The following is a 13,798-nucleotide window of genomic DNA, read 5'->3' as shown; positions in this document are numbered from 1 at the left end:
AGAAATTAATAATTACCTTGAAGTTTTTTCTCCAGATCATTTTTCTCTTTGGCGAGCTGGTCTCGTTCTTTGGTCAAATCGTTGTAGCTGGTCTGTAACCGGTCTCGTTCTCTGGTCAAATCATTGTAGCTGGTCTGTAACTGGTCTCGTTCTCTGGTCAAATCATTGTAGCTGGTCTGTAACTGGTCTCGTTCTTTGGTCACGTTGTTGTAGCTGGTCTGTAACTGGTCTCGTTCTTTGGTCACGTTGTTGTAGCTGGTCTGTAACTGGTCTTGTTCAGAGTTGCCTTTAATGTCTGTTTGGCACAATAAGAAAACATTAAACACACACTGTTAACCAGCATCACTTGGGGCTTTTTCAGCATGCTAACAAAGTACTCACATAGAAGAATTTGAGTTAGAGAGAGTCCAATCAGAAGGAGAAGACACAGCAGACACAGAAACACTGCAGCATCTCTGCAGGAGGAACTCTTCTTCACATCTACAAAGCCTGAAGGTAGAAGTCAGTATTTGCCATATGTTCAAATAAAATCAAATTCAGTTTGTCCCAAAATTTAAAGACTGTTTGATGAATTGCAGTGAAATTTTGACATGTATGTCAATCGATCTACAAAATCAATGACATTCACATCAGCCTCAGGAAATATAGTCTTTCCTGTGATCGTGTGTATGAACATTGTTAAAATATTTGCATGAAGCTGCAGTCAAGAGCATATAACAGTATGTGCATGACTGAGTGCAGTACCTGAGAGTGCAGGTCCGGTTCTTTTTGCCTCATGAGCCTGGTTCACGTCTTCATTTGCGTAAATATTTTCAGATTGTTCTGTCTTGCTTGTATGGTTGTTCTGATGAAGCGATGGACCCTCTAGACTGGCAAAGGTTTTCAAAGGGTGATCCATTATGATGTTCAAGTATGCCCGAACAGTTTGCTCAACGTCTCGATGTCTTGACAGTGAGCTGGACTGAGCTCACACAAAACAAGGAACGGGTTTTATCAGGTCACAGCTCAATAGTCTGACACGTGACTCATTCTATAGGAAGTGAAGTTGAACAGGCCTTATAAGTATATACATTTCTGCATAGGTCATTGTTTTTAGTTGTATTTCTGCTTTGCTGTCTGTCTACCTGTCTCATAAACTACAAATAGTATTTTCATTATTGTCATTATTACTACCTTTAGTCATATCTTCATTAAAGTTTATAGTTATAGCTGTCTATCTATCTATTTATCTATGTACCCCTCACTCACTTTGACTCAACCGGCCACCCTCCAATAAGCTTGGTTCTGCTTGAGGTTTCTCAGGTTTATTGCCAATTAGGTTGTCACATACATTGTCCTGGTGCATAACAAACATTTATTTAAAAGACATTTATATTATATTTATATAAACATATATGTACATATATGTTGTAAAATGAAAAGAGTAAACAAAAGGTAAATGGTGAGCATTAATGAAACACATACATCTGATGTTCAAGGTTTTGTGGCGTGAGGTTTGGGTCTTGATGGATGGCAATTGTTTTGTTTTTTTCCTTGTCACTGTCCCTAAGTTCTTGCTCGCAGTGGGAACTGTTGGGTTTCTGTAAATAATAATGTAATGTACGGACGAGATAACTTATATTGTGATTTGGCATTATATAAATTAAATAGAACTGAATAGAACTGAACTAAATACCTAACCATGCAAATGCACAAATCATATATTCCTTTCTGTTGTTATGGTAATTGTGTGTTTTGAATTGTCACTTCTTCCAGGTGTACTGGATCTTGTGTCTCAGTGACATCCTCTATTTTGTTCCCTTTACTACCTGATACTGTAGACCTTGAATTACTTCCCTCTTACCTCGGCCTACTGGTCGGACAAGTGAAGTTAACTGAAAAGTGTTATGGGATTTTTTAAAGAAAAACCCTTGAATAAGGAAGACTGGATACAAAGTATCAAAGTTTAAGTTGAATGTATTATTCTTGTACAAGAACGAGCATTTAACAGTGCAACACACAGAAAGGGGTTACAGAGAAAAGGCTCCTTGAGGAACTTTATCAGTAGTTTCTTATGTCCCGGACACCTCCCCACTGATACAGTTAATATCGTAACATCCTTTTTTGGTTTTCTGCTCAGTAAGTAGCATTATGTTTCATATCCAAATGATACTTCCCTAACCTGTCTCTCTTGTCCTTGTACTACTTTTTATAATTATCTCTCCCTGCCAGCCTCAGTAAACACAGGCCAAATAAGGGAAGTGCACAAGACATGCAAAAGTTATGAGTGAAAACATCTGCACCCCAGTATAATCCTAATTTTAATAACAAAAAGAAGAATAATGGAAACTTCCGTGGCTGGGAAATTCAGCCAATCCAGACGTGCCAAACAATTTTATGTTGTATGTATGAAATCTTTTGGCCTGCTGACCACGTGATCAGTTGTGTCTTGTATCGGTTGTCACTGGCAAAGCTCTATTTATTGTGCCCCGCCCAAAATTTGCATCTGGGAAAGAGTATGTGGAAAAAAATAATGACTGGATCCTGCAAGAAAGAGCGGGAAAAATGTGCAGGAATGTGAGAGCAGGTGCAGGTGCAAGTGCTTGAATGTTGCTTTGACACGCACACGCACACACACACACAAAAACATCTTCTGTTGTAAACGTGTAGGGGGAGTGTACAGAGTGTGTTCATTGAAAATGTCTTCTGATATATGCTCTCCACAGAAAATCTGAGTCTGAAAAAATAAATAATCGTATCATCTTGCTTTTGATTAAAAAATGAAAACTGAAAAAAGGGTTAATAGCACAAGTCTACAACATACAGGAATGAACGTTTACTCTCCTGGTATGTACAGATAAGAGTTGATCTAAAGATAGAAAGGGCTCCACCCCCCTTTACCTGGTTCACCTGAAGAAAACCAAGAAATACAAATACAGCTCTATCAGACACAATCAGAGCCGGACCGGATGATCCACAGCTGTACTCAGGAGCTCTGATAGACGTTGCCAAACACCTGGGCAACCTGACCTTCAACATCTGGAGCAAGATGAAGGACATGGTCCTACACACCTGTGATTCTAGATCCAAACTCTGCTCATTCAGAACTCGCTCTGTCTGAAGATCTGACCAGTGTGAGACGAGGAAAGAGACAGAAGCTTCCTAAAAACCCAGAGAGGTTTGATTCCTTCATCTCCGTCCTCGGCTCCGAGGGCTTCAACTCAGGGACTCACAGCTGGGACGTCGAGGTTGGAAACAGTCCATACTGGGTTCTGGGTGCAGCTACAGCATCCTTCCAAATGAATAAAGACATCGACTTACAGTCTGGATTATGGAGAATACTGTATCATCGAGATGAATACTCAGCATGCTCACTGCCAGGTCCAAACACAGTTCTCTCAGTGAAGAAGACCCAGAAGATCAGAGTTAAACTGGACTGGAACAGAGGAACTCTGTCATTCTCTGATCCTGACACTAACACACACATACACACCTTCACACACACTTTCACTGAGAAGCTGTTTCCATACTTTAACATGAACAAAGCATTGCCTCTGAAGATATTACCAGAGCAAGACGCTACAAAATGCAAAGTGAGTAGCAGTTGGTGGCCTTTCTATTAATGTAAAGTACAATTACAAACGTTTCCAAACAGAATATCATTATTGGAAAGATGACTTGTTGTGTATATGATGTAAATGTTTAATTATCAAATCACTGAGAATTATTGAGCTCTAACAGATAACTTTACATAGCCATAACCAAGAACATGTTTTAATGAATCTTAATCTATGTATGATTCATTGAACTTTTAATCAAATATTTTCTGCATGTTATAGGGTCTTTGGAATATTTTATGACTTTAAAACTGTCAATAATTTCAGTAAACAACATATTTACAATGAATACTACACGGTGTGACGTTGTTCATCTTGACAGATCCAACGTGTCAAACTGAACACTGTCTCAAATTATGGTGTTTCTTTGTTTTTTGTGTGTTTTTGTGCATCCACAGTAGTTTCTCCTTCACACTATAGAGGAGAGGGTGAGGCAAGGGGGATACAATCAACAACTACACCGTAAGATGCCACTGAATCATACATGCTGGTCCTTTAGCCCAAAACATAACCTAGAAGTTCTACTACCATCACCTGTAATGTTTCTGTTATAAAAATGACTGGGGTGCATGTCTCGTGCACTTCCCTTATTTGGCCTGTGTTTACTGAGGCTGGCAGAGGGAGATAATTATAAAAGTAGTACAAGGACAAGAGAGACAGGTTAGGCAAGTATCATTTGGATATGAAACATAATGCTACTTACTGAGCAGAAAACTAAAAAAGGACGTTATGTTATTAACTGTATCAGTGCGGAGGTGTCCGAGCCAGCCCATTTTAAAAAATGTATGAGAACCCCCTTTTCTCTGTAACCCCTTTCTGTGTGTTGCACTGTTAAACACTCGTTCTTGTACAAGAATAATACATTCAACTTAAACTTTGATACTTTGTATCCAGTATTTTCTTTAAAAAAAATCCCATAACACTTTTGAATTGACTTCACTTGTCCTACCAATAGACTGAGGTAAGAGGGAAGTATTTCAAGGTCTACAGTATCAGGTAGTAGGAACAAAATAGAGGATGTCACTGAGACACAAGATCCAGTACACCTGGAAGAAGTGACAATTCAAAACACACAATTACCATAACAACAGAAAGGAATATGTGATTTGTGCATTGGCATGGTTAGGTATTCAGTTCAGTTCAATTCTATTTAATTTATAGAATGCCAAATCAAAATATAAGTTATCTCGTCCATACGTTTTACATTATTATTTACAGAAACCCAACAGTTCCCACACGAAAAGAACTTGGGGATAGTGACAAGGAAAAAAAAAAAACATGCTGCGGTCCATCAAGACCAAAACCTCACGCCACAAAACCTTGAACATCAGATGTATGTGTTTCATTAATGCTTACCATTTACCTTTTGTTTACTCTTTTCATTTTACAACATATTGTACATATGTTTATATATTTTTATATTTTTAATAATTGATTTCTTAAATGTTTTTTAAATAAATGTTTGTTATGCACCAGGACAATGTATGTGACAACCTAATTGGCAATAAACCTGAGAAACCTCAAGCAGAACCAAGTTAATTGGTGGGTGGCCGGTTGAGTCAAAGTGAGTGAGGGATACATAGATAAATAGATAGACAGCTAAACTTTAACTATAAACTTTAATGGATATATGACTAAAGGTAGTAATAATTACACTAATAAAAATACTATTTGTAGTGGATGAGACTGGTAGACAGACAGCAAAGCAGAAATACAACTAAAAACAATAACCTTTGCAGAAATGTATATACTTATAAGACCTGCTCAACTTCACTTCCTATAGAATGAGTCACGTGTCAGACTATTGTGCTGTGACCTGATAAAACCTGTTCCTTGTTTTGTGTGAGCTCAATCCAGCACACTGTCAAGACATTGAGACGTTGAGCAAACTGTTCGGGCATACTTGAACATCATAATGGATCACCCTTTGAAAACCTTTGCCAGTCTAGAGGGACCATCGCTTCATCAGAACAACCGTACAAGCAAGACAGAACAATCTGAAAATATTTACGCAAATGAAGACGTGAACCAGGCTCATGAGGCAAAAAGAACCGGACCTGCACTCTCAGGTACTGCACTCGGTCATGCACATACTGTTATATGCTCTTGACTGCAGCTTCATGCAAATATTTTAACAATGTTCATGCACATGAACACAGGAAAGACTATATTTCCTGAGGCTGATGTGAATGTCATTGATTTTGTAGATCGATTGACATACATGTCAAAATTTCACTGCAATTCATCAAACAGTCTTTAAATTTTGGGACAAACTGAATTTGATTTTATTTGAACATATGGCAAATACTGACTTCTACCTTCAGGCTTTGTAGATGTGAAGAAGAGTTCCTCCTGCAGAGATGCTGCAGTGTTTCTGTGTCTGCTGTGTCTTCTCCTTCTATTGGACTCTCTCTAACTCGTTCTCTATGTGAGTACTTTGTTAGCATGCTGAAAAAGCCCCAAGTGATGCTGGTTAACAGTGTGTGTTTAATGTTTTCTTATGTGCCAAACAGACTAAAGGCAACTCTGAACAAGACCAGTTAAGACCAGCTACAACAACGTGACAAAGAACGAGACAGTTACAGACCGCTACAACAACGTGACCAAAGAACGAGACCAGTTACAGACCAGCTACAACAACGTGACCAAAGAACGAGACCAGTTACAGACCAGCTACAACAACGTGACCAAAGAACGAACCAGTTACAGACCAGCTACAACAACGTGACCAAAGAACGAGACCAGTTACAGACCAGCTACAAAAACGTGACCAAGGAAAAAAGACCAGTTACAGACCAGCTACAACAACTGACCAAAGAACGAGACCAGTTACAGACCAGCTACAAGATTTGACCAAAGAACGAGACCAGCTCGCCAAAGAGAAAAATGATCTGAGAAAAACTTCAAGGTAAGTATTCATTTTTATTAGCTAAAGCAACAAACAAACATAAAATTGCATGACTGGAGCTGCACTAGCAGTTGGCAGCTCAGCAGGAAGTCGCTGTTCGATGCCACACAGTGCATAAAGCACACACAGAATGGGATGATCCATTGTAATTTTAGGAAATCAAAACCATCTTGGCTTCATGTGCACGGACACAACACTCCCAACACATATCCAGTTCCGTATACATCCATGCCCTCTGTTCTACATTTAACTTTTAGTGGTTGGTGAGAGCTTGTGCAATAAAGAGTCCAAAGACAGATGGTGAGCTGAGCTCTTGATGTTGGACTAGTCAGTAATATAGCTGGCTGCTATGTCTGCTTTTGTTGACCTGTTGATGTTGGCTGTTGCAAAGTTCTCGATAGTTTTTGGTCAATTGTAATCAACAACTGATAAACCCTCACCTTACTCTAACCATCTAAGCATGTGGAGATATTTTTGACTTATATTAACGGGTAAGAAGACAATCAGTTCATTTAATGTTTTTTTATATAGCTCCATGACCTAACACAAGTTATCTCATGACCTTTTCAATACAGAGCAGGTGCTGACCGTATTTTTATAGAACCCAACATTCCACCATGAGCAAGCACGTTGGATGACGAACATTATTTAATTTTTCAGGCGGAAAAATGAATGAAAACATCATATGATGTCTGGCCATAGTCCACCAAATTGATCCCCCAAAAACTACACACACCTGTGTTTACTGAGACTAAAGTTCAGTAGACTACAGAGCAATATATTTTTTGAAAACAGAAAAGATTTGCACAATTCAGCAGCGTGGTAGAAACGCGTGTTGTAGCTTACCATCTGCTCTCGTCTTGTCGTGTCTTCCACTTCCCCGTGGCCTCTGGTCTCTTCAGCTATGTCATTTTGCCCCCACAAGTCCAAAGTGTCGTGTAAGTTATATTTTTCGATCTATGGATCTCCTCCACCTCCATTCATGGTATTGTATCTATGTCACAGGTAACTAATAAAGATATTACTAAAAGGTATTTCTCAGTCAATAAAGTTCCTTCAGGATAAATGCATATGAGCAGTTTGCGGTGCAGCGAAAGCACTCCATGTGACCCATGATGGGCTGCTAGCACCGGTTAGCGCAGCGATTGGCCCTTGTGTGCCAATGATATTTGTTAAGCATTAAGCCAAAATCACAGTAAACCCTGATTTTTCAGACAGAATTCAAAATAACCAACATAGCCATAATTGCCAGAATGTAGACCATGTTTTTCTATATTGAGTACGAATTAGATTCGGATATAGATCGATATAGATAATGATAGATAGATGATAGCTAATATAGCATAGATGATAGAGGACAGAACAGAGAATGTTTCCCAACCCAACCACCCAAACGCCGGAAAGACTTTTGTCCAGCCTTCAAGTTTCAACTGTTGGTGTTGTTAGATCTACGAAGGGTTGTTGTTTCCTTTCCCCCCATCTCAATCAACACAGGATTGGGAGTGGATGTAGTTATCAGTGGTAGCTTCTACTGACAATTTCTTCTCTCGCAAAAGTGCATGCAACAATAGAGAATGACTGTCTGGCAGAGAGGTCAAGACCTGGTGATTTCACAAGCAAAGAAGGAACAGGTAATGTTCTCACTGGGGCATACAATGTGGGTGTGTGATCTGTTGAGTGGAAACCGGTCACCAGAAGTGGAAGGACAGATGTACCTGTTTGTTGTAGTTACGTTATGTCGATGATTGGTTTTGTCTGTCAACAAGGAGTTTCCTAAATAAGTTATAAGCGGGCGTCGTGTGAATTAGGAACTGGACTGACAAGAGACAGCGCGGATAGGTGGGAAATGGTTGGAGGGAATCCAGCTAATACACCAGGTTTGGAGTGACTTTATTCTTATTTCTGTTGCCCATGACATGCACTGGTGACAAGCCAATCCATTTTAACCAGTTATTGCACAACATGTTAGGTTTTCAGATCTAGACCGCTTTGAGCCAGATGCATTACTAAAATGATACTTTTAATGTTCCCTTGCATCTTTGCAAAGCATTTGCATCGATGTGTACAAATACAAAGGTTGTTAGGTACAGCCAGATTGCCCACTGCTGTGTTGAAGCAGTAATGACAGTAATCATGAGTTATGCGTTTGTTTTCCTGTCCAATCAATGCGTTATTGGATATGTGGTTGGTTGTATGTAAAATTTTGTTAATTTATGTTTGAGTGTTTTTCAGTTATAAGCTGGGTCACAAAGAAAGACCGAGCACGGGGTGGAGAAGACTGTTGAGAATGTACATACAGCGCTACTCCAAAGCTGAACGATGCATTTCATGTCACGTACCAGAACCTTCCACATAGTGAGAAGACATCACGCCTTGAATACTCTGCAGTCATAATTAAGGGCGGGAAGGGGGGGCGAAATAGCTTGCCGACATTTCCTCACTCCAGCTTATAACTTGTGCCAAATACAGAACACTAAAAAAAACGCTTAGCAACGCTACCATACTGGTGAGTTTCCTCATTAACACCAACATCACGCTAGCTGGTGTAGTAAGACAAATCAACACTTTGCAAGTCAGGGGGTAGTAGTGTAAGGGCATGCGAAAATAAAAATAAAACAAAAACATTATGAATTTAAAATTAATGGCACCTTTGAATGACGTGCATGTTAGAATGGGTAAACATGGACAGATGAACATATCAGGCTGGAATGCCATGAACAGAAAATGTGTGAGAAGCAGCAACATAAACTATTGTGTAGAGAAAACCTTATTCACCTGACGTAGATACTCAGTTTGAAAACACGAGTGACTAAAATGATCACGTTAAGGGAATAAAACAATTTTAAAATCTCTCACGCACCTGCCTTGTGCAAACATTTTTTTTTGTCTGATAAATATACAAACAGCAAACGTTGTCAAAACTAGGCCTACCAAATCAAACTGCCAACCAACTCTCCAGTGCAAGGAAGAAAGTCCCCACATAGCTCACGTCCCTTGTTTAGATGAACTCTGTCCCTTGCCTGGGTCCTAGATGTTGAGACTCCTGTTACTCTCTCTTCAACTTATTCAGGCTTGGATGCATGAACGAGAAGTGTGTATGCAAGCAGAATGAATATTGGTGAAAGAGAAACTGATTCAGGATTAATATCTAAAATTGCGTTAATGCCTTGCACGAATGAACATGTTCACAAAGTATCAATAAGTGAATACTACTGTAGGTTTTGTGGCCGTTTTGTGTTTATGCCAATTTGTGGAAGTGTGCCAGATACAAGTTTCCAGTATTAAAAAGGCTGTTTTAGGTTGTGCCTCTCTGCTAGTGGGGACAGTGTTGTTCATGTTTCAAATGTTGGCTTGGTGTGCTGGTTTTACGACGTGGTGGTGTGGCAGATGCGGACTGGCAATGGAAGGTGGATAATACTGAACATTAAAATGATACAATAAAATTCTAGGACCGTGTACTCGAATGTTTGTTGGCTTGACTCAGGCAGAACGAGAGAAGGACGAAAGCACGAACTATGAGAACAAAAAGCTACTAATAAAGGTAGCACACAAAAATCACATTACGAGCCAAAAACACACAAACAATAACCAACCTGTGACTGTGGGGATTACCAGAACTGGAGCTGGCTCGGGGTGCAACAACAAGAACGAAACCGGGCACAGCACAAAGGGAGACACGAACACACCTATTGAGCAGACAACACAACAAGATAGGGGGACAGTGTGGAGATCAAGGAATCACGGGGACGGGTGACAATACACAAGGGTAAAGTGCAAAAAAGGGACCTGAAAAATGACAGGGCAAGAGAGGAAAAGTGAATTTCACCACAAATAAAAAAAACAAGGAGGGTCTAAGAGAACAAAAAACAAAAACAAAGACAGAAAAAAAAAGACGACCAAAAAGACAACATAATCACTATCACTACTATCACTAACACTCTAGCTTACGTTGTGACAACCAGAAGAAAAAGAATGGTTGGGTGGTCACCAACCGAACATAAAACCACACCCAGTAACATAGAACAAAAGGCCAAAAAAAATGAAAATAAAGACAAAAAGTAGAGGGGAACTCAGGAACTCGTCTTCAAAGTAAAAACAACTTCTTTTAACCCACACACGCCAACACACACACACACCACCAAACATCACTGGTAACCCTGAAACGTAACATGTTGCAGCAAAAAAAACCTTTTCCGTTTCAAGGTGGTTTGGTACGTATATAAAGAACAAAAATGATACTTGAATTGAGACTGAAAACCAACCAGGAATCAGCAAATATCTTAGACAGGGTGGGCCGAATCTTTTTGACTGGTGGCCACATTGGGTTCTAAAATTTGACAAGAGGGGCCAGGCATGACACAATTATTATATTATGTTAGTGTTATTGATGTTGCATTGGAAGTGTTCCACCACCACGAAGGCTTGAAAGCAAAGTTTTCAACAAATGAGGTGTCATCTTTAAACCAATCTTTGTGTAGTTATTAACGTCCTTTATTAAAACACAGATTTTAACATCGTTGTGTTGGTTTTTAAAACACATTTGGTGCAGGTATATATTAAAAAAAAAATCTCTCCTCACCCCGTCTGGGTGTGGTATCCGTAGTCATACTCAAGCTCTCGGGTCCTCTACCAGAGGCCATGGGAGTTTTGAGGTTGTTCTGGCGAAGTATCTGTTTCGATGTTCCTAGGACTGCACTCTTCTGGACTGAGGCTTCGAGGGTTGTTCCCGGGTTTTTGTTGGCTAGCGTCTTTGGGGGCGTAAGCTCGCCGAGTTGTTTCATCACACAGTGATGAGACACATATCTGTGTCCAGATAAGATTTATTTTTTGGATGTAATAAGTTCAGGCGGGCCGGATGAAAAGCCTAAGGGCATATACGGCCCGGGGCCGGATTTGCCATGTCTGATCTAGAATGTGATGAATGAATGTGACATTTTAATTAGAAAGACTAAAAACTAAACTGGACTAACAATAACTAAATAAGACTAGATGTTTGGATGTAAAACAGTACGGCTATTCTCTGTCTGCGTGATCCGGGGTACACCCGGGGCGAGGTGACGGTTATCATCAGCACAGACCGATTGATCTGGCTGCGTTATCATTTATTAGGACGGACGGCTGGCATGATAAGGCTTCAGGATTGGCTAAAGCAGCTGTTGGCTTGTCACTGTCCCAAGTTCCTGGCCGTGGTGGGAACGTTTGGGTTTCTGTAATAATAATGTAAAACGTACGGACGAGATAACTTATATTGTGATTTGGCATTATAAAAATTAATATGAACTGAATAGAAACTGAACTGAATACCTAACCATGCCAATGCACAAATCACATATCCCTTTCTTTGTTATGGTAATTGGTGTTTTTGAACTGTCACTTTCTTCCAGGGGTATGGCGGATTTGTGTGTCAGTGACATCCCCTATTTTGTTCCCTTTACTACCCAATAGACCTTGAATTAACTTCCCTCTTCCGCGGTCTACTGGCGGACAGTGATAGACGAAAAGTTATTGGGATTTAAAGAAAACCCCTTGAATAAGGAAGACTGGATACAAAGTATCAAGGTTTAAGAGTGTGAATTTATTATTCTTGTACAAAAGGAGCATTAACAGTGCACACACAAAAGGGGTTCAGAGAAAAGGCCCTCATGGAGCACATCAGTGGTTCAAAGCAATCAAAAGCAAGATGATAATATTTATTTTTTCAGACCCGATTCTGTGAAGAACAATATCAGAAGATATTTTCAAAACAGATTCCTCGGTACACTCCCTACACTTTTACATTAGAAACGCTCTTTCTGCAGGATCCACTCATTATTTTTTTCCACATATCTTTCCCAGAGGCAATGTGGGCGGGGCAACATAAAGAGAGCTTTGCTAGTGACAACCGATACAAGACACGACTGATCAAGTGGTCAGCGCCAAAAGATTTCAACATACAACATAAAATGGTTTGGCACGTCTGGATTGGCTGAATTTCCCAGCCACGGAAGTTTCCATATTCTCTTTTGTTATAAAAAATAGGATTATACTGGGGTGCAGAGTTTTTCACTCATAACTTTTGCATGTCCTCGTGCACTTCCTTAGCTGGCCTGTGTTTTACTGAGGCTGCAGGAGAGAGAATTAGGAAAAATAGTACACGGACAAGAGAGACAGTTAGGGAAGTATCATTTGGATATGAAACATAATACTCATTACTGAAGAAAAACCAAAAAGGATGTTATGATATTAACTGATCAGTGGGGGGTGGTCGAGACAGCCCAGTAAAAAATGTATAGAACTCACTGATGTGCTCCATGAGGAGCCTTTTCTCGGTAACCCCTTTTTGTGTGTTGCACTGTTTAAATGCTCCTTCTTGTACAAGAATAATAAATTCAACTTAAACTTGCGATATTTGTACCAATCTTCTTATCAAGGGTTTTTCTTTAAAAAATCCCATAACACTTTTCAGTTAACTTCACTTGTCCCGACCAGAGGCCGAGGTAAGAGGGAAGTAATCAAGGTCTACAGTATCAGGTAGTAAAGGGAACAAAAGAGGATGTCCTGAGACACAAGATCAGTACACTGGAAGAAGTGACAGTTAGTAGGTAGTAAGGAGTAATAAACAATAATGAAATCTACGTGCTATTACTGAAGCAAAAACAAAAGGACGTTAGATATTAACGTGACAGTGGGAGTGTCTGAGAAAGGCCCATTTTTAATGTATAAGAAACAACTGTTAGAGCTCCTCAAGGAGCCTTTCTCTGTAACCCCTGGGTGTGTGCACTGTTAAACGCTCCTTCTTGTACAAGAAAATTAAATTCAACTTAAAACTTTGATACTTGGATACAGGCTTCTTATTAAAGGGTTTTTGAAAAAATCCCCAAACAAACAACCTCTCAAACCATGGTGGCCATCGGGCAAGAATACAGTCCACCAGTGTGTTTTGCCAGGTTTGGCTCCTGCATCCGAAGGCTGGCAGTTGAGTTAGCTTCATGAGCTAACAATAATATTGATTCGTCAATCAAAATAATTTGTCCTTAGCAATCTTCCATCAATAGTCTGTAAATCAAGCAACACCTTGGTAAACTGCAATAGCTTCCCTATTTTTTTCCAGGTCCCAAGTCTCAATGGTCAGCACTGTCAGCACTGAAGGACTTCAGGATGTGGAATGTATATTAAGCTGAATTTACAAGGTGAGCCCCATGCAGGGATACTCACTCAACTGGTGCTGGTTGGCTGCAGCCAATCCTGAAGCCTTACAATGCAGCCGCCCGTGCCTAACAAATGATAACGCAGACACATCAATCAGTTGTGGCTG

General features: G+C 39.9%; 2 protein-coding genes across 3 annotated transcripts in view; one reads left to right on the top strand and one right to left on the bottom strand.

Annotated features, from left to right (window-relative positions):
• LOC104938202 (tripartite motif-containing protein 35) overlaps positions 1–13,798 on the top strand; it is a 47,927-nt gene that overhangs the window by 20,044 nt on the left and 14,085 nt on the right. The gene's annotated exons all lie outside the window — the stretch shown is intronic.
• Positions 1–13,798, bottom strand: part of LOC104938201 (CD209 antigen) — a 29,475-nt gene that overhangs the window by 8,382 nt on the left and 7,295 nt on the right. The window contains exon 4 of one of the 2 annotated variants that reach the window (XM_027278935.1): positions 60–258. In XM_027278935.1, the coding sequence (XP_027134736.1) occupies positions 60–258 (199 nt within the window). Of the gene's footprint in view, positions 1–59; positions 267–13,798 lie in introns of both variants that reach the window. The other variant, XM_027278936.1, reaches the window with a different exon arrangement.

Source organism: Larimichthys crocea, chromosome VI, assembly GCF_000972845.2.
Source record: "Larimichthys crocea isolate SSNF chromosome VI, L_crocea_2.0, whole genome shotgun sequence".
Taxonomy (NCBI): domain Eukaryota; kingdom Metazoa; phylum Chordata; class Actinopteri; family Sciaenidae; genus Larimichthys; species Larimichthys crocea.
Note: the sequence above shows the minus strand (reverse complement) of the source record. Positions and strands in the feature narration are given on the sequence as shown.